The 24,704-nt window shown below is 47.9% G+C and overlaps 10 protein-coding genes across 10 annotated transcripts; 6 read left to right on the top strand and 4 right to left on the bottom strand.

The window, feature by feature from the left end:
• Positions 1-977: 977 nt before the first annotated feature.
• J7337_012487 (uncharacterized protein) lies at positions 978-2,570 on the bottom strand (the record flags this gene model as incomplete). The annotated part of the gene is made up of 1 exon (XM_044830005.1): positions 978-2,570. One exon carries the CDS (start codon positions 2,568-2,570, stop codon positions 978-980), a length of 1,593 nt encoding a protein of 530 aa, XP_044674921.1.
• Positions 2,571-3,144: 574 nt separating this feature from the next.
• Positions 3,145-4,173, bottom strand: J7337_012488 (uncharacterized protein; the record flags this gene model as incomplete). Its single annotated transcript, XM_044830006.1, has 1 exon — positions 3,145-4,173. The coding sequence occupies one exon, from the start codon at positions 4,171-4,173 to the stop codon at positions 3,145-3,147; it is 1,029 nt and encodes a 342-aa protein (XP_044674922.1).
• A 986-nt stretch (positions 4,174-5,159) lies between these two features.
• On the top strand, positions 5,160-6,083 carry J7337_012489 (uncharacterized protein; the record flags this gene model as incomplete). The annotated part of the gene is made up of 1 exon (XM_044830007.1): positions 5,160-6,083. The coding sequence occupies one exon, from the start codon at positions 5,160-5,162 to the stop codon at positions 6,081-6,083; it is 924 nt and encodes a 307-aa protein (XP_044674923.1).
• A 609-nt stretch (positions 6,084-6,692) lies between these two features.
• Positions 6,693-7,772, top strand: J7337_012490 (uncharacterized protein; the record flags this gene model as incomplete). The annotated part of the gene is made up of 1 exon (XM_044830008.1): positions 6,693-7,772. One exon carries the CDS (start codon positions 6,693-6,695, stop codon positions 7,770-7,772), a length of 1,080 nt encoding a protein of 359 aa, XP_044674924.1.
• Positions 7,773-8,302: 530 nt separating this feature from the next.
• J7337_012491 (uncharacterized protein) lies at positions 8,303-8,931 on the bottom strand (the record flags this gene model as incomplete). The annotated part of the gene is made up of 2 exons (XM_044830009.1): positions 8,303-8,777; positions 8,825-8,931. The coding sequence occupies 2 exons, from the start codon at positions 8,929-8,931 to the stop codon at positions 8,303-8,305; spliced, it is 582 nt and encodes a 193-aa protein (XP_044674925.1).
• A 1,217-nt stretch (positions 8,932-10,148) lies between these two features.
• Positions 10,149-11,698, top strand: J7337_012492 (uncharacterized protein; the record flags this gene model as incomplete). The annotated part of the gene is made up of 2 exons (XM_044830010.1): positions 10,149-10,730; positions 10,790-11,698. 2 exons carry the CDS (start codon positions 10,149-10,151, stop codon positions 11,696-11,698), a joined length of 1,491 nt encoding a protein of 496 aa, XP_044674926.1.
• A 412-nt stretch (positions 11,699-12,110) lies between these two features.
• Positions 12,111-13,056, top strand: J7337_012493 (uncharacterized protein; the record flags this gene model as incomplete). The annotated part of the gene is made up of 2 exons (XM_044830011.1): positions 12,111-12,195; positions 12,263-13,056. 2 exons carry the CDS (start codon positions 12,111-12,113, stop codon positions 13,054-13,056), a joined length of 879 nt encoding a protein of 292 aa, XP_044674927.1.
• Positions 13,057-13,185: 129 nt separating this feature from the next.
• J7337_012494 (uncharacterized protein) lies at positions 13,186-16,002 on the bottom strand (the record flags this gene model as incomplete). The annotated part of the gene is made up of 1 exon (XM_044830012.1): positions 13,186-16,002. One exon carries the CDS (start codon positions 16,000-16,002, stop codon positions 13,186-13,188), a length of 2,817 nt encoding a protein of 938 aa, XP_044674928.1.
• Positions 16,003-18,086: 2,084 nt separating this feature from the next.
• J7337_012495 (uncharacterized protein) lies at positions 18,087-19,433 on the top strand (the record flags this gene model as incomplete). Its single annotated transcript, XM_044830013.1, has 1 exon — positions 18,087-19,433. The coding sequence occupies one exon, from the start codon at positions 18,087-18,089 to the stop codon at positions 19,431-19,433; it is 1,347 nt and encodes a 448-aa protein (XP_044674929.1).
• A 4,078-nt stretch (positions 19,434-23,511) lies between these two features.
• J7337_012496 (uncharacterized protein) lies at positions 23,512-24,265 on the top strand (the record flags this gene model as incomplete). The annotated part of the gene is made up of 2 exons (XM_044830014.1): positions 23,512-23,807; positions 23,860-24,265. 2 exons carry the CDS (start codon positions 23,512-23,514, stop codon positions 24,263-24,265), a joined length of 702 nt encoding a protein of 233 aa, XP_044674930.1.
• Positions 24,266-24,704: the final 439 nt, after the last annotated feature.

The following is a 24,704-nucleotide window of genomic DNA, read 5'->3' on the forward strand; positions in this document are numbered from 1 at the left end:
ACCTCCTTTATGTCTGTTGAAGCACACACTACGAGTTAAACAATGCTTTGTTGGCCTATAGTAATATGAGGCATCAATCTCCCCACCACATTGTTGAGAGCGCCGGCACGCTTGTGCGGCTATGTATGTGTGTCCGATTGAAAGAAGCCCTGATTTGGGACTCCTGAATCATGTCGCTGTCGGTGATTTCCCTGGTTATGCGTGTATTTAATCCCATTGACCACCAATATGCAACGAACTTTCTAATTCATTCGGCATTGTAATCTGACGCGAAAGCTCAAAAGCCCATCATTTACATCTCCAAAATGACCACCCCTTCCGGTTATACCCCATCAGGTGCTTCGGCAACCAACACCTCTACCGTCGCAGTGGCTGGCAGCTTCCAAAACTCGTGAGTTATCATCCGCATTTTTCTTGTTCTCCTATCATCCTGACAACGGATCAAGAACACAGACACGAGACGGCGCCAATCAATCAACCTCCTACAGTATGAGCCGATATATCTATGATACGCAAGCACGTCCTGTTACCGATCGATTGGTCTACACTGCAGATTATTCACAGAATAGCCCGCCCCAGGGCAGATAGACGATGGACGATAAGAAGAAAGCATATGAAGAAGCACTGATACCTGGATAAAAAAAGGTTGGCATTTTCTCGCTTATTCAGATGAACGTGGCTAAGTTTTGATTCCCAGCTTCAATGTTTCCTGTTTTTATATACCCCGATGCTGTCCCAATACCCTTTCAATCGTCCGATCAAAAGGGAGATATTTTTTCCAAAGTTTATTTAGTCACCTTTCATATTGGGGCCTAGCCATCTTGAGTCTTGGTTTCCTTGGCTATCCAAGGGTCATTGATGAAGATTGTCTTATCAATGGTACGGTGTCATTGTTCGGAGTTAAGGAGTTCAAAACACAGTTTGTACTATCTCAGTTATACCCCAAGACTATATCCACTCAACACCATCCCATTCTTCTATGCAGCTGTGAAAGACTCAACCTTGATCGAGCCTCCTAAAGCCGTCTCGGCGTAGTTGAAGATGCCGAATCGGTAAGCAATAAAGAATGCCCAACCATTGTACAGTTTGAAGTTGGGACCCAGTGTTTCATACTTGACTCCATCCCAACTGTAAGAAAAGATAGTGTTACCAGTTCCTGCTGGGTTGGTATCAAGTTGAAGTCTCAGCCAGATCTTGGTCCTTCCAGAAGGCACATTAGCTGTGGCCTTTATTTGTCCCAGGTCTGTTGTTGTTCCGTTCCACTCATCCATATTCATCCCATGCTTCGTAGCGATTATGAACTTTCCGTTATCTCGATGAATACCGATGTATGCACTTTGGTCTCGAAACGCTGAAAGCCCGGCCCGGTCGCCGTCCTTCATCTGAGAGAAATCAATCTTCACTATTCCTGTTGGATGATCACCATGAGTTCTGTGAGATAGCGTGTTCCTCGCCTGGTAAATATCCTTCGTAACGCTAGCAGTGCGGAGAGTCAGGCCGTTGTTGACAGTGAAAGAGTTGACGTCCGGATTATGGTTCCACTCCCAGGACGGAGCAAGTGAGGTTCCGCGGAAGGTATCAGTCCTTGTCCAATTCTTTGTCACACCATCCGTGCCAGGAAGTGTTGGGTAAGATGATCCCCATCCGCCATTAGCACCCTTGACAAGAATGGGGAAACCATCGCTACCCCACGTAATCGGTGCAAGAACCGGAAGACGGCCGGCAGGATAGGCCCAAGTGAATGACATGAAGTACCAGTCACCATTGGGAGTCTTTATGAGACTACCCTGATGCGGCGAGTTACCACCAGAGATAGGCGGGGTGACTTTGTCGGCGAGGACCTTAGACTCATAAGGGCCCCAGGGTGATTTCGACTTCCAAATCCAGGTCTGACTGCCACTTGGGCTATCGTTTAGGATATAGTAGAGCCCGTTGATCTTGTACATGCGGTTACCCTCCAAGTCTTGGACCCCAATATCAGTGTTCTTGAAAACTACCTGAGATTTGACCTGGCTGAATCCGTCCTGAGATAGTTGAGATACTTTGACCTCACCGGAACCGTATACGACATACATGGTGTCATCATCATCGATCAGTATGCCATTGTCGTAGTAGCAATTGTTATCACCGAAGTTTCCCTTGTTGTACCATGGACCTTCCGGCGATGAGGCAGTGTATACCCAAGTCTGCCAGAAGTTGATGCAGCCGATCCAGTACCACTGTCCATTGCTCTTTCTGTATCTGAGGGATGATGCCCAAGTGCCTCCACGATAATAACGTGAGCCAGGAGGAAGATCATAGCCGTCGCCAAAGTTCAGGCGGGGAATTGAATGGCCGATGAGATCCCAGTTTAGCAGATCTTTAGACTTCAAGACGGGTGCTCCTGGGCTGAAGTGGAAGTTGGAAGCAGAGAAGTAGTAGTAGTTATCTGGACCGAGGAATACATCGTTATCTGGAAAGTCTGAGTAAATGATAGGATTGTCGAAGGTGGTGGCGCGAGGGTGTCCAATCAAGCCAGCCAGTGCCGGCGTCAAAGAAGTGGCCCACGCCACGAGCCAGTATACCTTCATTTTCGTGAGATGGTGAAGTCTACGGCTTAGCTTTCACTTACAAGGTGGAGGTCAAGCGACTTATAGCAAGGCGAATCGGAAGTACCGAGCCCCAATACTATCAGGCAGTGCCAAGCTCGGACCCCTGGCCATAAGTAGCAACTTCGGCAAATGGCTCCGAATATGCCAAACGCGGGACATGGAACGAGATTTGCCTTGGCCAATATGAGAACCTAACATGTTGCATCGACGAGGATGGATAATCTTGGGTTACATTCTCTGCATGGCATGATTGGCGTCATTCTGGAAACGGATGGTAGAGGCCGTGGTCAGAGGAGTGAACTTGGCTAGATCAGTATATATGTGCATCTGGTAAGCTTTATCCGCTCAATGATCTGCAGAAGCTCAAAGTAGAGAGATGGATGGCGGGACGACATTCCGAAAGTGTGCCATTCCCAATCTGATGAGCATGCGACCAACAGAAGAACAGAGGCGTTTTTGACACAAGTGATGAAACAAACTTCTCTCCATTAGATGAATCGCTGTCTAATTATTATACGTGACTTCTGCTGCTAAATGAGACAAAACACAAGAGTTAATCCCGAAGGTCAACAACAACCTTCTCACTGCTGACACCCTTGGGGAACAAAAGACCCAAAGCATCATTGATTCCTCCAAGTCCACCAGGAACCTTTCTAGCTGGCACAGAAATTAGACTCTTGGTAGCAAGAGCCTTGGGGAAATATGTGCCAAAGATCCACTTGAGCAGCTCTGCATTCTCTTCCTTACCGAGCAGCAGTGACCAGCCCTCGAACTTGCGAGTAACACCAGTGGGGAGAGTCTCGGGACCAAATGGTGGCTGGAGAGCGTAGACTGAGTCGCCACCTTGAGCTGCGACAACGTCTGCGAGAAGCTTAACTGTAGCTCCAGTCGAGATGGTGTCAAGAACGATATCGTAGGGGCCAGCGGCGATGAGGTCCTTAGTAAGAGCCTCAGGTTCTTGAGAGTGGTCAATGATGTTGGAAGCACCAAGTTTGGACACAAAGTCTTTGTGCTTGGGGGAAGTGGTGGTGATGACTTCGTATCCAGCTTGAGTGAGATATTGCACAGTCATGCTTCCGATACTGGAAGTTCCACCGTAGATCAAGATGCGCTTTCCCTGAGATTTGGGCTCCTGACCAGGGACAGGTCGCTCCAGCTTGAGGGTAGAGTTGAAGATGGCAGGGATGGTAGGAAGGTTACCAACAAGGCGGACAGCAAGATCCATAGTCTCATCATCATCAACCTTTGTGGTGGTGACTTCCGATGAGATAGAGTACTCTTGGAAAGCGCTGTACTTGCTATCACTAGCTCCAGCGGTCTTCATGCCAACAACCTTGTCGCCAACCTTAAAGTCTCTCACATCTGCACCGACCTTCTCGACAGTGCCGGCGAAGGAACTGCCGAGGACAGTGGGGTATGGAAGGGGAAGCATGGCGACCTTGGCGATCTTAGCGTCGATTGGTTGGATAGCGATAATCTGGTTCTTGACGAGGAGTTCATTGGGTCCAGGCTGGGGAGTTTCGATTTCCCGGACCACGAGAGGGGCCTTGGCGGCGGGGACTTGAGCAGCGAGATGAGGCATGATGTATATGATAGTACTGGTCGGGAAATTTATTCAGTGTTGTTATGATAGATGGTGTTTTGGGTGATTATGAGAAAATTGTTGGGTAAGGTTTGGAATCGCTGGATATTGTAGGGTGATGTAATTGAGATGATGGTATGATAGATACACGATAGTCGAAACATTGGTTTATTATATAGCCCATTTCTATCTAAAGGAGATATTGAATGATATAGATCAATCTGGGTCTGTTTATGGTGCAATTGCTCTACAATCTGAAGGATTCACAACAAACTGTCTAGTTGCTGACATATGGCATCACCAACCTCATAGGGTAGGTTGCTTATGCGGCAGCGAAAGAGTGCGGAATTCCATTCGGTCCATCATTGGCCCCTCGGTGTCTTGGCATTCACCGGGCGGGGCACTTCGCTTACTCGGCGTTCAATTGGTGGGATTGACAATTCTGCCAAAGCGGGGTAACCAGAAGTGCTAACTGAAAGCACCTCCACTGCTGCCTAGATTCAGTGTAAGATCTAGTACCTTGTGATAGAGGCACAGAAGGTTCACAATCACCCGTAGATTACCCAGTACTGGGTGATTGTCCACTGGGCTTGACGAGTCCACTAACCCCAAAGCTGGCTAGCCCTGTCCTTATCGGCATCTGTCGCATCTCCGAAATGTCCACTGTCTTTCTCATTCACTCCGCGCGTCAAGATATGGAACTCCGACATAGTCCATTCTTAGCAAGCATGTTAGAAATCGTCGATGGAGTTGGTTGAAGTTTTTAATATTGTTTCGCAATTGGTCCCGACTAGTGTAGAGAATTGAATACATATAGAACCCGTTATGGCCTGTTTCAATCAATCTCATCATCACCAACAACAGCAACACAACAGTACAACAAACAACAAACATCATCAATCACCAACTTCCACAAACAACTAATCAACTTCACTTTAAGCATACATAACTCACTTTGATATTCTTACCACTCCAACATCACAACAATGTCTCGTGCTCTTCTCATCACTGGCGCCACTGGCAAGCAGGGCAGCTCTGTCATCAATGCTCTTATCGCAAAGAAAGCAGACTTCCTTCTCCTCGCTGCCACCCGCAACAAGGAATCACCTTCCGCAAAGAAGCTAGCTTCCAAGTCTACAAACATCAGGCTGATTGAGGGTGACCTCGACTCAATCCCCGCTCTCTTCAGTGCCGCTAAGCAAGCTGCCGGAACTGTGCCTCTCTGGGGCGTCTACTCAGTCCAATTATCCATGGGCAAGGGTGTTACCCTTGAGGGTGAAGTCCGACAAGGAAAGGGTCTCATCGATGAATCTATCAAGGCTGGCATCAAGCACTTTGTCTACTCCAGCGTTGACCGTGGCGGTGACGAGAAGTCTTGGAATGACGCCACTGTTGTCCCTCACTTCAAGACCAAGCACGAGATCGAGCATTACCTTCGCGACTCGACTTCCAACGGCAAAAGCTCAATGAACTGGACCATCTTGCGCCCGACTGCTTTCATGGAGAATCTAGAACCCGGTTTCGCCACAAAGGTCTTCCTCACCATGATTCGCGACACTCTCAAGAACAAGCCTCTTCAGTGGACGGCAACGGAGGACATCGGCTTCTTCGCTGCTGAAGCTTTCACAGACCCACAAGCCTGGAGCAAGAAAGCTATCAGCCTAGCTGGCGATGAGCTCACATTCGAACAACTCAGCGAAGCTTTTGAGCATGCCACTGGGGGGCCCGCTGGTACGACGTTCGGTTTGCTCGGCAAGGCTTTGAAGCATGGCGTTGCCGAGCTTGGAATCATGGTTAATTGGTTTAGAGACGAAGGTTACGGTGCTGATTTGGCCAAGGTTCGACAGCTGAACCCTGGGGCGAAGACAATGGAGCAGTGGGTTAAGACAAGTGCTTTTGTTAGCCATTAATAAACGGGGAGGGTGCCATGCAAAGTTATTTAGAAGTTTGAGCTTATAGAAAAGGGGGCTTCCAAGGGTTTTCAATATGTAGTTGCAAGAGATAGAACTATTTAATTATCCAATCATTGACAGTCCCCGCCGCGTCATTATGTTTCGACCTTGAAGTTTACGCAACAGATTTCAGTCACAAAGCATTTGTAACTTGGAGGCTTTTGGCTAATAGTTTATATCTACCCCTCACTTTTCAAACCTTGTGGGCTGGGACTTTGGAGCCACAAAAGTCAGCTTTCGCCTTTCAGGTCGTTATTAGTAACATATAAAAAGCGCCCGGATGTTTCTCAAACCTAGCTCAACCACTCGTGAAAGCCCCGCCTGGGTAGCTAAAGCAAGATGACAACTTCCCTAGGAACAGGCACGCAAGATGCACTATCGTCCAGTTCTGATAAAGAGATACAGATTCTTAATCCGGCAATACTAAGAAGCACGTGCAACTTCTCGAAATTCAACAAGCTCCCTCCTGAGGTTCGCGATAAGATCTGGATACACTCCCTTGCCCACGAAAGAATCCTCAAAATCTATAGCGCGGGTTGTCATGTCGAAGTCAGAGAGCGCGTCGCCATGAGCAAGCTCTTTGTTACCACCCTCGAATCTCGTGCTGCCGCTAAGAAATTCTACCGCGTTCATATCCCCTGCAAATATGTCCATATGAGCAGCACCTACGATGGGACCCTTTACTTCAACCCAGAGCTCGACATTATACATGTCTTTGGGTGGGCTTATTTCCCAGAACTTGCATATCATATCTGGGGACTTGATCCACTTCACGTCGGCGTTGTCAACTTGGCTCTGCAGACCTATGGGAGCTGTTGCAAATATTATTATTTCAGCAGCTCGTTCAATACAGACTGTGACCTGGACAAAATCAAAGCAGCAATTCAGCGGTTAAAAAGATTCATCTTCGTATGTCATGGAGTGTATGAATCTGAAACCTGCCAATACCGCGAAAACCGTCGAAGACCCCCCCGTGCCATTCCCAACAGCCATTTTGTCCCTGTCAAACCACATGTACCTACATTTCAGACTATGGAGAAGGAACCCAGGGACGTGGGCGACCTTCTTGACGGTGTCGATCGCCTCGAAATCATGACGGTACGAGGCGAGGCGACCGACTGGTTCAAACATCTTGAAGAATGGGGAATTGATAACGACCCTGCAGTTGTTTACCAGATCATGATGAGCTACCCAGATTGTGATCCAGAGATCTTTGTCAATGAGAGTGCGTGCCGGGCGCATGATCCGAGCGATCTGCCATCGGGTCGATCAACTCCGGATAGCACTCTTGCAAAGTCAGTTGAGGCAGTATACCATAGAGGGGATGCAATCGCATTTGCTGGGGATGAAATGGAGGGAAGGAAACGCATTCTCGATCAACTTTTAGAAGACGAAAGCGAGGTGGACGACGAGGAAGTTGAGAAGCTATCCAGACAGGATGTGACGCCAGCGTTTGGGTTCTGGCTATTCTCCTTGGACGTACTACCTGCGATAAATTTTACAGCCAACTCAGAGGCGCGGATCGGAGAATTCTACACAGGACTACAGCGACAGTTCGAAAAGCATACTCCGCAACTATGTTTGTCTCTCCTATCGGACAACAATCCTGAGGTCCTCGATACCCATGAGCGTACTGAACAAGATTGAGTCGACAGCACTGGAGACAAAAAGGGTTATTGCGAACATGAGAATTGCAAATACGCGGTAAATCGAAGGAGCCTCTGAGTATCCCTCATATTGAGATACATGTATGCTAGACGACAGAAGATAGTCAGATTTAAATACACGATTCTGCACACTTTGCAAAGACCACACCACTATGCTCCCCTAAAAGACAAAAAGTCCTTTCACTGCCTTCACCAAGTTCTGGGCTAAGAGCTTGTGGATGGCACCGCTGGCATGGTAGTCATCTGCCCAAAGACAGTTACTTGCGCCGAAGCAAGTAGCATCTTTAGCCCCGTAAGCCGCATAATTATTAACAACCTGGTCAAACGAGGGCTTTGTATCGAAGATCTGTATTTTGACATTTGGATGAGAGGATGTGAAGCTAGCTGCCTTGGCTTTGACCGCGTTGTTGTAGGAAATGATGTCGGATCTTAGGCGAGCCAGATCAACCTCCGGTTGGCCTATCATCTTGGGGAACTGATCTGCGTATGCTTCATCAAAAGTGAGAAAAACTACTTCTCCTTTCCAAATGGTCGGGGCTTACCGGGAATACTCAGCAAGACGAATTTGCTGTAGCCATCGTTGACAAGAACCTGTAGGAGCTCAAAGTATCTGTTCACGCATTCGGTAACAAGAGCACTCTTCTTGCTCCAAAACGCTTCACCCACATCGTTGATACCAATCCAGAATGCAACGAGCGCATCAGCTTTTGTAATCTTTGGCGCAACATATTGCTTATAGAGATCAACCTGCTCCGACATTGAGTACTGGGCCCACGAGTTGACGATCTTCTTGTCGACAGTTGCTCCGCTGTAAGCAAAGTCGTATGTGAGGATTAACGATGTGTTGAGAGTTGACGTGACGTGACCGACCCAGTTGAGACCAGCAGAAGTCGTCTGCCCTGGCAGTCCGGGGTTCCCGATGGGGCTGGAAGCCGATGGTAGTTGTCCTCCAGGCCAGAATCCCACTGTCGAGTATGAATCACCACTATCATTGATTAGTCTGAATTGATTTGCCCTTCGAATATAACCTACAAAACAAGGAGATTCTTCGTAGTCTGAGCGGCCATCGCAGCAACTGGACTAGCAAAAGCTTCACCCAGGCCGGCTGCCAGAAGAAGACATAGATGGAACAGCTTCATCTCAAGGAATAAAAGTGGCAATTGTTATACACATAGCACTTTCCAAACCTTTACAAATCAGAGTGAATTATTGTTAATTTATATATTGACCAGCTCGCGGCAAAATACCTCCACTCAAATACATTAACCGGATGTCGTATGTCACGGAATGCAAGGTCCGATTGGTGGGATATCTCACCATGCGAGATGCTCAGAACCCCCTCACATGCATGCGATTCTGTCTGAGAGCCGCTGAATTTCTTAATAAGCTGGCGAAGCTATTGTATGACCAAGGATTGTGTTTTGGGAGGCAAATATATACATTTCTGCGTGGCATGGTGAACGAGGATGCCGACTTCAGCAGCGGCTATTCGGATCAAGCACATAGCATTACCAAGCTTCACTAACCATAGAGGCTAACCCGGAGACTTGAATGAATGTGGCATTGGATGTGCTGGGAAGCTAAAGTTCCAAACTTGGACTTAAGATTGTCGTTATCTAGGCCAAGTTGACTTTATTCAATATACTTCATGTAAGTCTACCATTTTGGTTGGGGTCTGCTGGAGCCTGCCTCATAGAGGATGTAATATGGTAAGGTGAATGGGGAAGACATGAAGATGGCGCAAGGCAATGTTCTAGTGAAGGTCTCTGTTCTTTAACTCCTTATTTATTGCTCATTAAACTGCCGCTTAATCGTATTTGATGACATGATAAAGGAAAAGTGTAAGCAACCAAAAAAGGTGTCTGTAGGAGCGGTCTGCCTTTGGCGTGAGGTTAGGGCTTACACTGAGCAGATCTTGGCGCTTGTGAAATACAATGAGATAGGAGGAACTGGGAGTAGTCACTACATCCTTCGTTCTTTTCTTAGAGCTAGTTGGCGATTCGAGTAAATCATTTCAGAAGTCAGACTCACTATTTGGTATCACTAGCGTATCGAATCGGGCTCTGACAAACCCGAAGGAGTTCGGGGCAGCGTAATCGCTTACGCTCTAAATTCTGACTACAGTCATCCTTCGCAGAATAACATGTCCCAGCGTAACACGCTGCTTATCGTGGGGACAGAATGAAGCTAGAATAGGTAGGTGGTGTCGCACGCGCCCTTTCTTGTCATATCCAGACTGGCAGGGGTCTGTATAAGTAATAAGCATTCCGCACGGTATTTCAACGCTCAGATTTTCTCCAGTCATACACTGCCATTCTTAACAGAAGTATAGGATCCTGAAACAAACATGCCCGCCATGGTAGCCAAACGGCCGGGACTCATGCAAATCTCGGTCTCCCGAAGTGCCGAAGAGCAGCGGTTGATCCCTGCATATTGCAGCAACCTTGCTCGTCGCGCCAAAGAGCTTGAGACTTTCCGTAAGCATCTCTACGCCGATGCCAAAGGTGGTGAATTATCTTTTGGAATCATGGAGCGCATCTCTCCGCATGCCATTGCGGTGTCAAATCCCCTGTTCTCACGACTTGAGCAGCTTCATATCCTCCTTGGTCGTGTTTTTGTTGATATCGTGGACCGGTGGTTTACAGACGAGAAAGCACGTTTTCCGGAGCGTATGCCGTTAGATCCATCGGAAGAGGAGCTTCTCAGATGGGTAGCATCCAGTGGTTGCGTTCCCGACTACGCCGAACATGCTGGTTGTTGGCGAAGTGACTTGCTATTTGGCCGCAGTCCAGATGGCTTACGTGATGAGTCGCCGTATGTATGCGAAATTAACGGAAGGCTGCCTCTAAATGCCGTAATGGGAATTGCTCTGAGTGAGAATGGCCTTCGGAAACTCGGTGCGAGCAACGGAGGACTTGAGCCTGTGAATAGTATTGATGTGAGTACCACAACGATCTTCTACGCCCTAACTTAAGCTGACACTCTGTCAAAACTTAGACTTCTTACAACAGCCTCATGGCAATGTTCAACCCCGAAAAGCAACTTTTCTCCATCAGAGATAAGTGGCCCGGCGCTGACTCGAAGATTCTCTCAGCTGTCAATGTTGCGCGTGGAAGGCCTCCGGTTGAGGCAGTTCGTCCTCAAGACCTGGAAGTTCGCCCTCATGGAACTTCTCCAACTGGATTTGCTCTCTGGGATAAGGTCACGGACAGGCTCTTGGAACAGTGGTTTGTTGAGATGTTACAGGAAGAGTATGCCGATCTGGAACCAGCTGTCGCTCGCCAACTGTCCTTGACTCCTCTCAATGATCTTCGAACTGTATTCATCGTGCATGACAAGAGACTCCTTGGCATAATACCTGAAGAGCTTCCGAAGATGGTTTCACGCGGTGTTTTGACCGCCGAAGAGGCCGACATCATTGCTGACGGGATCATCCAAACGATCAATCCGGGTTCAGAAGGCCTTCAAAATTTACTACGAGAGTCAAAGTCAGACCCAAACATCAGGAACCACTACATATACAAGCCTTGCCGTGATGGCATGGGCCACGGTATAGAACTGGGCAAGAACCTTACGCAGGAAGCCTGGCTCGAACGTCTAGAGAAGCTCGCAAACCGAGATGTTCTTCGACCTCATGATGATGCAGCTGTCATTCAGAGGCTGGTAGACCACAACTGGTATGACGTGGTTCGTCATGAGGTTTCGACAGATGATGGACCGAAACCTAACAAGTTCCATCTCATCGGATCCATGTTCATGTTCCAGAACCGCAAGTTCTATCCAGCTACTTGGCGTATGGGCCTTGAGACCCATCTCGGGATCACTTCCGATAAGCCTGGACTGGTCATGGCGATGGTGCATCAGCCCGACTGGCCAACTGGGGAGGATCAAGAGGAAGAGCTATGACTTTCGAGTATGGAGTGATGGGCTTATAAGCGTACTATGATAGAGAACTTGAATTGACCAAGACCTGAGAATGTTATATCGTTCACCTTTGCAGTCAAGCTCAATCGTCTGAAGATTGCCGACCAAGATGCAGGAGGTAACAAGCTTTTTCACTGGGGCTGAACTAGGCCTGTTTCCGAGTGGTGCCTGACACTAGACGGGGTGTTGCTGCGTGGTAGCCAATTATTGATGGGCATAAAGTTTCTCCTCGGCGCGCTACAGCAGACTATTGATTTGGGGGAGATGAGATGATCGTCATCAACACCACGTAACAATATCCCTATAGCCATTTCCTTTAATCCTTTCTGCTTTTTTTTTTTTTTTTTCGTCACTAACCTCAGTCAATCGTTCACGAATTCTCATCGTGCCCAGAATGCGATCCAAGATCTTACTGTTGGCCATTGGCCTTCTTGTCGCAGACTCTGCGCTAGCCAGTCCTTGCAAGCCCAGGTCCTCCAGTACGTCGACCTAGAGAGCATTTTGAACACAACGCTGGGAAATGGCTAATCCTGGTCTTCTATCCAGCTTCGGAGATCTCGATGTCAGCCACAGTCGCTTCTACAACCGCCGAGGAATCGTCCACTGTTTCGGTATCGGAAACATCCATCGAGACTGGCACTACTATCACAACTGCGCCAGACACTACTGCAACATCTGAAGTAGTAACAACAACCCTGGCCGAGCTCACCACCACAACATCTGAGGCCGAGACAACATCTGAGGCCGAGACAACATCTGAGGCCGAGACAACAACAACCGCTGCGGAATCTACCACTACGACCGCTGAGGCTGAGAGCACGACCACCACCGCTGCAGCCACCCCAACATTCACCATAGTCGGCGGCGGTGGCGCTATACAAGGCGCTCCCCTTAAAGGGACCGGCCAAGATGGCAGTATTCTGGTATTCAACCCCCAAGTCGGCAACAGCCGCACCAGAACGATCATACTCGACCCCAACACAGGCCGACTGCGAGATAAAGATACTGGAATTCTCTTGTGTGCTTATTACGGCTCTGCCAACTCTCCCGACGACCCTGCCAACATTGCCTTTTGCCAGAATGGCAACACCGGAATCAACACAGCCTACGAGTATGTGACCTGCCGAATCTTCGGCGGCAAGCTCTCTTGTACAGCCCCGAAAGGCCAGTGCCCCACTGACGATGACGGCAACTTTCTTGGCTGCACCACTGAAGGTTTTAGCGGCGAGAATAATCAGTTTTACTACAAGGCCCAGCCAGGCGCTGGTGATTACTTATTCATCTCTAGCGGTAGTCCTGCTGGCTACACAGCTGTTGACATTATTGCGCAAGAAGCATGAGTTGCTTAGACGATCGTAACATTCGATTCATACCCATACTTACAATAGCTGTGAACTGTACATAACATGTCTTGTCCCTAAAAATAGCTGTCGACCTTCAAAGAATCTTGCGCTGTGATATCCCTCTCCTTAGACCAACTGAATGTTATACATGCCAGTGCGCCCAAACTCATCCCAGCCAGTATAACGATCATATCCTTCCCCATACATCACTCCATGAACATATGCCTCCCCAACAATACGATACTTGGAACCTTCGATATGATGTAGAATGAAAGGCACCCGAGCCCCCATCAAGATCCATACTTCATCCTTGCTGCTACTCTGTCCGAGAGTCTTGGGTCCCAGGCCAAGCAATCCCGATTCCGTCATGAAGAGTTTTCGGCCCTGAGTAGCATTCCGCATGTGCTTTTCGAAGTTGCGCAACTTTCTCCGCCCCAAGGGAGTTAGTCGTTGCATCGAAGGTCTCTTATACTTGCCCCCCAATGGGTCCTTATCTTGTTCGTCTTCTTCCATCACAGGAGCTCGAAAGCCTTTGCTGATGAGCCGTGCTGGGGGTAAAAAGCTTGTGTCCAACGAAATGTTGCCTCCCTGAGCTTTTTCATCACATTCTCCTTTATCGGATGATTCCGATTCTTCTTTCTCATGTTCGCTCTCCCCCTCCTTTTCTGCTTCCTGTGCTAGCTTTTGGCTTCGATCACTTACTTCCTCTTCATCCTCTCCATTGTTGTCTGGCTTTTCTGTCTCCTTTTCTATCTTTTCTCTGAAATCAGCTATAGCTGTTTCGAGATCTGGCACCTGCAGTTCATCGGACACCTGCCGTGCGTCATACATGGCCGACCAGAGAGCTAAGCGAGTAGTGAACGACTTCTGAATCAGTTCCCATGCCCACGATTCCGAGCAATGTCCTGACCACTCAGCAAGAAAGTCGCGAGCTTCTAGGATGTCCGTCAGAATCCAGTTGCTGAAGCCCGTCCCTATGTTCACTCTTGAGTCCAAACTCCCGAAGTCGTCCTCCTCTTCAGTCAGTTTATCAATGATCAGAGTGCGCCATAGGGCTTCAACCCGGGTCACCGCTTGTGAAGGGCGGATGTATCGCCTGGAGCTACTAACGCCAGTATTCTCGACACGCCATGCTCTGGCTTGATCAGGATATTCGGCTGGACTATGCAAAGCCAGTCGTAGAGCCTGGATAACTGGATCTTGATTAAGCTCTGTAGACATGGATACAGTATCCAGCTTGATACCCTTGACACTTAGCTTATCATCAGCATCAATATGGATCACCCAGTCGTCGTAATCAATGTCCTGGTGAGTGCCGGCGCAAAAACGATCATCATGCCCACCTTGATCGAAAGGAACCCGTCCCAGCCTGGCGCTAAAGTCTGGCACCCAGCTTGGAAGACCTTGGATCCTTGTGTCTGAAAGATCTTGCACATGGGATAGGACCGCAAGGTGCGAACCAATTCGTTTGTTAATCATTGTCTTTGTTGCTTGGATAAAGACCTCTTTGATATCGGCACTGTAGTCTGGTTGTAGCCCGAGACCGTCCTCAGCAAGGTTCAGAAAGGCGAAGATCTTGTCTCGAGGATCTGTAGCCTCGAGCTCCCGGAAGTCGGAGAGGACGGAAAGTAAGTGCAGCTTTCGGCGTTCAAATCTGAAACCAGTTGTACCCAGCTCCTCACAGAAAGATGCCACCATATCGTGATCGATGAGGTGGGTAACTTCGGGAAGCCTTACGGCCCATCGACATGATTTACCCTTGGTTTTCCCGTCTTCCCCTTCTTCATCTGGAAGTAGGGTGACCACAGGTAGGCCGGCATTGCAGAGCCCAAGACGCGAGCGAGTATGGTGATATCCTATGATAAAAGACAGAGCATCGCGCGGAGTGACCTTTAACTCATTAACCACCCTCGCTGGCTGTCCTGAGAGCAACGACAATTTCTCCCAGTGTTGAGACTGGTCTGATACAGCTCGATTAGTGAGGAAACTTTGCCCAAACTTGCATAACTCAATATCGATTCCCGTCTGTTCCAGAAATCCAGCAACCGCCAGGATGAAGTCCATACTTTGCAGCGTCGCGCCGCAAACCATCAACATATCCCGAGCAAAGACAGCCTCCTGAACGACCCAAGCCCTTCGGAACCAAAGCCTTTGGAAGAGAGAAAAGAGGGCGAACCAGTGCGCTACTGTCATACCTGGTACTGAAAACATGGTGACTTCCTCTTGTTCTTGGTATGATGAGTCTTGTGCGTGAAGACGAGTTGCGTCGAAATCAAGAATTCTCCCCATTGCCTGTATCGCTAGTTCTGCAAGCCTGTCATGTTCGCCAACCCAGACAAGTACGAGGCTCGCTGACTTGTATAGGTGCCCCATAAGCTTGACTTGGGCCGCTCGTTCATCGAGGTCGGCCTGGTTGATACATAGTGCATCAGCCCAGATGGGCAGGTTGATGGAGCGGTAAGCCGTGCTCTCCGGCTCTCCTGGACCTGGAGCGGTTGCCGCTCGAAGTTTCAATACCGACTGGAAGAACGATAAGAGATTTTCCTCGATTGGCACTCGACTCCCATCAACCTCTATTTCATGATGGGTGCGCTTTTGCCAAAGCACCTCTTCGCGCGGGACATAACGATGCATATCGTAGTACAGAAGCTTGGCCCGATCAACCATCACCAGTCTATCGCCATCGGGTCCCAGTTTTGGGCTGTAATAGGTGAAAGGAAGTTTATCGGCGTGTTCTGCGAATTCCAAGCCATCGATGTCGGGCATGGGGTCTTCGTGAACTGTAGTGGGGTTGCCCCATGTGTATGAGACGGCGGCGAATTCGAAATTCTCATCATTTAGGTCGACTACTCGCATGGAGCAACGAATGATGCCGTCTCTGGACTCGATAATATCCAAGAGACGGATGGATGTTGGAGTTGTGAGGGCGTGTGACTTGTACATGTTGACGATAACCGATTATTACTGGATTGGCGACGGGAATTCGGAAAACAGCATGAATCGCAGCCTTCAAATGTAGACATTTACATGGTTTTTGTGATTTCAAGGCTGATTCACATTGGAAGAGACATTATCGAGGTGTGAAGATCAACACGGAATAAAGTCCGCCCTGCTGCATAGCCGCCGGTGGCTGATACAGTATCAGAGAAGGTGACCGACCATTCATAGAGCGCTGCCAAGTCTCAAGCGCTTCACCAGTCGCATCGGCAATTGGACATTCTCAGTGGAACAACCAGGGGGTTTTCAGCTTTATACCAGGGTTAGCCAGGCTTCATCTCTCAACACTCAGCCTAGCATTCTGCCTCCTCCTGTTCCAAGGCAATATTGAAGGCCTCCCAACGTTTTATGGTTAACGGATTTTGTGTTTCCTTCTCAAAACAGCTGCAGAATGAGGTTTCGTGTCCCTGGTCTGTTGCGACGACGTTTTAGCCTTGGTGATCGCCTGCGCTAACACCCACTGTAAATACACTTGACTGCGAACAAACAGCCTATAAGTTAGATTTTGGCCAGGGACATATCAACCCAAAGCATCCAAACCATGAGATCGGTAACTGAAAACGGGCTTTTGTGTTGCGCGCCTTGCCTTAACGGAAATTTACGATATCTGCAATTACTGGCCGTTTACTTCCTCTACACGGTATTGAAATTTTAAACGACGCCTGGCTCGAAACCCAACACCCTGGCAGCTGGGCTCTTTGATAGAAGAAATGTTTACGTCGTGAAAGGGCGAGCTCCTATAGCTACCAAGCTCAAAAGGAAACAACAATATCCAAAGGCGGTAAACCCCAGGGCCAGACCTTCACGACAACCGCGTGCTCTCCAACATCACCACGATTTGACCTCTAAAAAAGACAACCTCTTATCAAGACCGGCAAAAACATACAACAGCGGGGATTCGCTGGTCGTCACCGACCCAACTACTAATCCGCCCCTTATCAGCTTATCTATGGGAGAGCGGACGGGATCCCGAGTTCTCTGATAGGTATGGTCGTATGTGCTTGAGTATAGTCTTGCTGTAGCCTATATTTAAGGGGTTCTGGCTTGCCAGCTGCATTGTCGTTCGCAACCTGGTTCGGTTGAGTACAAACATCGACGTATGTTGGCAGATGTCATGACGTCTGCGTCATGTTCCTCGGGCTCAAGTATCACACCTGGCTTGCATATAACGCGCGGACAGTCGAAGTAAAGAGATACTGCCTGAACAGTTATGGATGTCGCCATGTCCAGGCTTCTATATCATCCCTCTAATTGAACGTAACCACGGGATATTTAGATACAGGCTTCCGTATAGCGACCAATTGTATTCCAGGCTCTGCCAGGGCCATCAAGCTAGACCGACTGTGATTATCGTTACCTGTATCGCTCCACGTCAAAGGCTCTACATTGCGTACAGGTTGTCGTCCGTGTGGTGATATCGATGGTGCAATAGGACAAGTCTCAGCTTCGTGGATGAACTGTACGTTTGTTTCCAAGTCATCAGGTCGTTAGCTTGGTAATTCAACAGGATTGCGTGAGCACTTATGAATTCCGCTGTCGTGGATGATTCTGTCATTCACGCTAAGAGTCCCTTCACGATGCCTTTTCCCTCCAATCACGTCAAATTCATCTCTGGTGTTTAGCGTCGTCGTCGAGTATTAATCAGCTTGCACGGAGCACTACCTTAATTCGGATCATACGTGCCGTACTGCACTAAAAAGGTGCATAAGAAAAGCCTTAACCGTGAATTTTAATCAATCCTACTAAACATTTAATTGGCCGAAAGATCGATAATTTGGCTGATGACTGTGCTTGCGACACCTAGTGACTCAATTACGCGGTTTGTCCCGACGCGCATAATGTTTCCAGGCATAACAGTCGGGTCAGATTAAGCCGATGACATGTATTACGCAGATTCCGTGAGTCACTTGCCTTGATCAATTGACTCGACTCATCGAGAAAAGTGCAGATGCCTAGTCAGGCAGAAATTGTATAACAATAAGGCCAAATATCGCCAAGATGTCAGATCAGTTCCAACCAGTATCATCAATATGGAGCCTCCTTACACGCAAAGATCCGGCGTCCCTCTCCAGACACGCCCGGTGCTTAGCCCGTTCAATCCATCAGCCCTACAGAGCCTTAATTCCATTTTGCCCCCTAAGAAAAATGGCTTGACCATTAATATCCATGATCATTATGCATCTAAGCGCTATCGCCCTGGCTCCATAGTTATGGGCACTGTCAACATCAAGCCTAAGAAGCAAACTCCTTTCACCAAGATCTCAATAAAATTTGTTTGCGACTCAAGCGTCGAGCGACCCAATGCCAGCTTATCGTTTGAGACCTGGCATCGATTACTTGATCTAGAAATGCCAATCGAGCAAGCGGCACTACCAGCGGATAAGATTCTTCAGCCAAATGAGACTTACACGGTTCCATTCTACTTTGTACTACCCAATGGCCTTGGTACAGAGGCATGTTCGCATAACGTCATATGGCAAGAAACACGACAGCTACACTCACATCTCCCACCCAGTATCACGGGTTGGGGGGGTGATGCCATGATCCCAAGAGGCGTCCGCGTTGACTACGGTGTTATTGCTCAGGTTTGGGACTCAGCAAACCCAGAGTATGCCAAGATGGAAGCCAAAGAAACCGTTCAGTTCCTGCCAGGCCATGTCGAGCATCCTCCTCTCAAGATCCCAACAGCAAACCGAACATTCAAGTTCGCGTCATCGAAGCAACTCAAGTCCAATGTCTTTTGTCGCTCTTCGGGTGAGATCACGTTATATGCTGATCAACCCCAAGCAATCGTTCTTGATTCCAGCGGAAAGGGTTTCCATCCTACAACAATTGTAACGTCTCTCAGACTAAAGCTGAGCGACCAAAAGACCAGCTTACCACAAACATGCAGTGTTTCTGCGAAGATCGAGTCAGAGACATGGTCACAGGATGAGCCCATGCAACAGCTCCCTCATATCGCTAACGCGAGAGACTGCTACAATGGCACCGAGACTCTCGTGAAGAAGGCAGAGGTCAGCTTACGCTGGGAGAAGAATTCACCAAAACAAACAGACAGTGTTGTCACCGAGACTATTGAGTCATTTAGCAGCCATATCGAAATACCCATCACGAGTTTTGCGAGCGATAAAAAAATGTTTTTGCCTACTTTTTATTCTTGCCTGATTGCCAGGACATATCAACTACATGTAACTATTAATGTTGCGTCGACAACCCTCAAGCTGGTACTGCCTGTACATCTCACAATGGAGGAGCAGAATGGGGATTTGCAGCCCGACGCTGAAGATATTGGGCTTCCTGAAAGCAGCGCGAGATGTTCCAGTTCATTGCCGTCATATATCGAGTCGGAAAGGAGGCATTCACAGCCTGAGCACTAATCTCTTATATGAATAATAAAATTGAATTTCGTCGTAAGATTTGCCCGACAGCGTCCCTTTGTCACTTCCTTTATTTCCTTGTGCATCTCCTACTGTTTATCGATCGTGAAATTTATGCCAGGTGGAACATCCGCTTCACTTTATTGAAGTCCCCCGACCAAATCCAAGCTTTGAACCGATCCCATCATTTTAACTGGGGTGGGTTCTCTGGATGAACCAATTGCTTTTCATTCTGTAGAGCTCTAATCCGGGAAACCCATTCCTTGATTCGACGTTTTGGCTCTTCACTGGTCCAGGAGTTCGTTCCTCGCACCTCTTCTTGGAAATTTTTGACATCGAGGCGATCTAACGCTACCCATGTGAGCGGTGTTGGTCCAGGTGGCGGTCGTGGTGCCCTGAGTGCCGCAGCATAGCTTTTGGGCTTTGCGGTTTTTGCTGGAGTGGGCGAAGGAGTATTCATGGCCAGCGATAAGCCCTGTGTTTTCTTTTGTTTACGCAGCTCTGACGCGCATGAAGGTAAGTCGTCCATAATGGAAATGGTTTGCTTAGGGAATCTCTTGATGCGTGCGGTATGCGATGGGATGGGTTGATTGATTGATGATGAGAGAGTAAGCTAGATAAACATTTGACAGCAGGAGAAGGCGTCCGTATTTAAGGAGAGGAGCTTAAACTCCCGCTGGTAACTCTTAGAGGCGATATGTGAACACTAAACAGCAGGTGCGAGGTGAACTTAGATAAGAATATGGTTTGTTTAGGCTTTTCAAAGTGCCTGCTTTTCTGTTCGTTCCCACTTCCCTGCACTGATCGCATGTTCAGCAGAATTTTGTCGGTGTTCCACGCGTGCGATGAACTGTTTAATCCAACACTCAGATTAGTCGTTGTCTTCAACATCAAACTACGTTAACATCTTTGATCTTTGGATGGGAAATAATCCTTCCAACCAATTAATTGAAGCGTGTTCGAGTCTGTTTTTGCATAGAGCCTTCATGATTCATTTATCATACCTAAATAGAACACCATTTTTCAACAGTCTTATTTCTATCCTCGCGTAAGCTCTTCTAGTGAATAATTCTCCCGGTAAGATACGTTCTATCGACCTATCACAGAGTTCTACCCGCCAATTTATAACTCCAGGTTCAAGCAATTGTTAGCAACCTACAGCAAATAATTATTTTTAACTTAGATATGTGTGCTCCTGGCAACCGTTTGGTCTCTTGATCTGTCATGATCAACTGTCAGATCAATCCCAGATAGAAATTTCGTAAGTTACTTTTTGTGGTGTTTGATGTTATTAATCGGTTTACGCTGTGACTGCTCATAGCGCTATAACACTTGCAGGGTTATTTCTGGGCGGGCTCAGTTAGTGCGGAATCAAGAATGACTCCACACTCACTCCAGTAAACTCAAGCCAGTGGCTCAACGATACTAGGTTCTCTCTGCTGGAATAAGCTCACAGCCACAAATCTCAACTGCAAATAACACTTCTAGCCTATAACTTAGATATCAATACCATGATGACTGACTGATGGCTACAGTAGAATGCTGATATCATTAAAACCTAAAAGATGACTCATTTGCCCAGGCTCAACGATACTTACCCGATACTCCATAAAGTTAGAGCTACTATCAGTTCAGTATTCTTAAAGAGGTTTTAGCAGTAATTTGATGCTCCATTATAGGGTTTTTAATAGTCTGTCTTTAGCTGCATTAACCATCTTTCCTTCAACTCAGCTTCGTGACACAAAAGCTGCCTAATCATCGTCGAGGTTTTGAATCAAATCAAACAATTTTCACTCGGCTTATTGCAGTGATGACATCCTTATATCTGAAGAATTGAGAGGATGGCCTAATTTTACCCGATACATAAAGTCCTGATTATTCATTACCATTGCATACAACTTTCGAACTTCTTCAGTCTATTGGTGAGGAGAATGCCGCGAAGCCAATGATGTCAACATAGAGATAGCCTCACAGTCCTCTCACAACTTGCGCTCCGCTTAATCTTATCCATTCTTACAGAAGAATGGCGTGACATTGCTGCAGTGGTATCATCAATAAATGCAGAGAGCTTGAAGAGGCAGAGCATGTACTGCTCAATTAAATTAGAGCATGGCTCGGAAGCCATGAAGTGATTCCTACTTTGGACGTTCGGAACGAACGCGAACAACATACGGTTCTTAATACTCTGGATAATATAGTTTCAGCACGCCCTGCACCTTCACATTTTACAACAGCCTGATATGGTATTTGCAGCAAATGAGGGCAGGATTGCTAAGATGATCGATCATATACAAAGTTTTGGCGATTGCGAAGTCTGCATAACACGGATTTATCCCGGCTTCTGGATGATGCGGCTCATAACTGGGGGTTACACACCCTAACCACGATTATACGAAGCAACGCATGAGTACCACAGCAGAGCAAAAAAGCAGCCGGTCCGACATGATCCTCCCCCACTTGTCTACGGGGCAAAAATAACATACAACACCGGGGATTCGCTGGTCGTCACCGACCCAACTACTAATCCAGCGCTTCGCAGCTTGACTATGGGAGAGCGGACGGGATCCCGTATTTTCTACGAGCTTTGGTCGTATGTGGTTGATGAAGCTATCGTGAAGACTTATGAGGGTATCTTGTGCCGCGCTGAAGGTTCATCTTGGCGGCTAATCACGGCGCAGGAACAGTCTTGGCTGGATGAAAGTTCGGCATTGGCATTTTGCCTGAATGGGACGTCCATGAAAGCGGCCTTGAGGAGACTACGATGTGATACCCTGATTCGATCATTTTGGCGTTCCCCGCAAGCTCACAATGCATTGATGCGTGCCTTGGATTTAAAGTGTTGGAGTTACATCGCCACCAAAACGCGGCTTGGCGGATCCTCTTGTCACTTTCGACTCTTCTCATATTTAGCCGAGGCCGTATTGTATGTCAGACCGCTATCCAATGTCTACGTACGTACCTTGGCCAATGTCGCATCTGTTCTGTCAAAGGCACCATTTTCGTTCGGTTTTAACCGTGTGTGCACTGAGCACGGATCATTCCCGAATAAATGCACCAATTACCAAGGCAAAGGATCGCTAGACAGAGTCATGAGCAAGTTCTAGACTGGGTTCTTTGTTTTTCATCTTACAGTCCGCAGGGGTTACAAATATGCATTTCCGCGATTTAAATAGGTATTTTTGCCACAATAGAATTAAAGCAGACTAATAAGAGGTAATTATTCTTATATATAGATAGAGATAATACTGGAGTGATTAGCATAGATTGGCTACTGAGAATGACTAATCTAAGTACCTGTAATAAAATTTGTAACCCCTGCGGACTGTAGCAGACCTCAGCTATACACCATGCACCCTCACGCTGATCTTCTGAAACGCAACCTTGGTTTTTAGGCTGAATGTCCGATCCTCGTCCTCCCCTTCCTAATCAAACACGTTAGTTCTCGGCCCAGCTCCTAGCTCGCGGCCGTGTCTGGGGTCTTCGGCAGTCAATGCAACCTCCGCCCCGTTCATGGTGGCTCTATGGCAAGACTTGCATCGATGCCATGTGGCTCCATGTTACGAATGCCGACTTTTGCTTTCCCCATTCGAGATCGTGTCCTATCCTAAATCGGACGATCCGGGCATTGTTCCTCCGAAATTGCACAAAGGCCGGATAAACCAGACCCCATCGGTTAGCATGTTTCATAGTACGGAGATGACTACTGACCTGGTTCAGTTTCCGGGATATCGTCGACCCACTAATCACGTTGGGATGACTGCTGTCAACTCGCTCGTTAAACGAGCATTTCCATCGATCCTTACTTTCCCAGTGGTTATCTCACCGGCAAAATTGAGTATACACTTCATACAGACTTAGATCGATCTCGGACACTTTCATATCCATGTTAGGCCATTCCTTATCCCCACAAGTCTGGCAAACTTGGGCCAGACTCGGATGATGTGAAGCAATTAAGGATCGCCGAGGGGCTGCCACTTGGCAATATAAATACGACCAGAGCCCTCATCATCACTCAGTGCCTTCACCCCATCAACCAACAGCTTCAGTCTCCAACAGTCCTCAAGCCAGCATCGTCAAAATGGTTTCCTTCACCTCTATCCTCGCCGCCGTCTCGGCGTTCACCAGCGTCATGGCCTTTCCCTCCCCTCAGCCCATTGACGGCACCAGCGTTGTCGAGCGTGATCCTCCCACAAACGTCCTCGACAAGCGCACTCAGCCCACTACTGGCACAAGTGGTGGCTACTACTTCTCTTTCTGGACTGATACACCCAACTCCGTTACCTACACCAACGGCAATGGTGGTCAGTTCAGCATGCAGTGGAGTGGAAACGGTAACCACGTTGGTGGAAAGGGCTGGATGCCCGGTGCTGCTCGGTAGGGTTCACCTGCACTGCTTCGCAGAGCCTCACGCTAACTTTATATGCAGCACCATCAAGTACTCCGGTACTTACAACATCAACGGAAACAGCTACCTCGCTATTTACGGATGGACCCAGAACCCTCTCATCGAGTACTACATCGTTGAGAACTTCGGCACCTACAACCCCTCTTCCGGCGGCCAGAAGAAGGGTGAGGTCACTGTTGACGGATCTGTCTACGACATCTACGTCAGCACCCGTGTCAACGCCCCCTCCATTGAGGGTAACAAGACCTTTCAGCAGTTCTGGTCTGTTCGACGCAACAAGCGTTCCAGCGGATCTGTCAACACCGGTGCTCACTTCCAGGCCTGGAAGAATGTCGGCCTCAACCTTGGTAACCACAACTATCAGATCCTTGCTGTTGAGGGCTACTACAGCTCTGGCTCTGCCAGCATGACTGTCTCTCAGGGTTAAGAAAGAGGCATTAAGTCTGGAAGCTCTGGGATCATGATGATATGGCAGTCTCTTGAAGATAGTCTTTCCCTATACCTTCAGAAGCTTCAGATGGGATTACGTGTTTACGAGTCCGGACTTGTGACTGGACTTCACTCAGGACCGGTCTTTACTTCATTGTACATAGCTTAGCACCTAACTGAACATACAACGATAGCCGGCATGCGCGGCTTTTTTTTACCTACAAAACATTCTTTTGGCCAATATAGAGTGACATACAATGAGTATGGCAGCGATAAGAGCCATTGGAAAATTCGATTCACGAGTCACTTGACCGCTTCGGGGTCTTTGCATAATGAAAAGCCAATTCATCGAAAGGGTATATATCATGTTAAGTCATGCAAAAGTTCTTTCCTTAGTGACTAGGTTTCCTTCTTGTCCGTTTTTTATGCTACTGAGA

This window comes from Fusarium musae, chromosome 10, assembly GCF_019915245.1.
Source record: "Fusarium musae strain F31 chromosome 10, whole genome shotgun sequence".
Classification (NCBI taxonomy): domain Eukaryota; kingdom Fungi; phylum Ascomycota; class Sordariomycetes; order Hypocreales; family Nectriaceae; genus Fusarium; species Fusarium musae.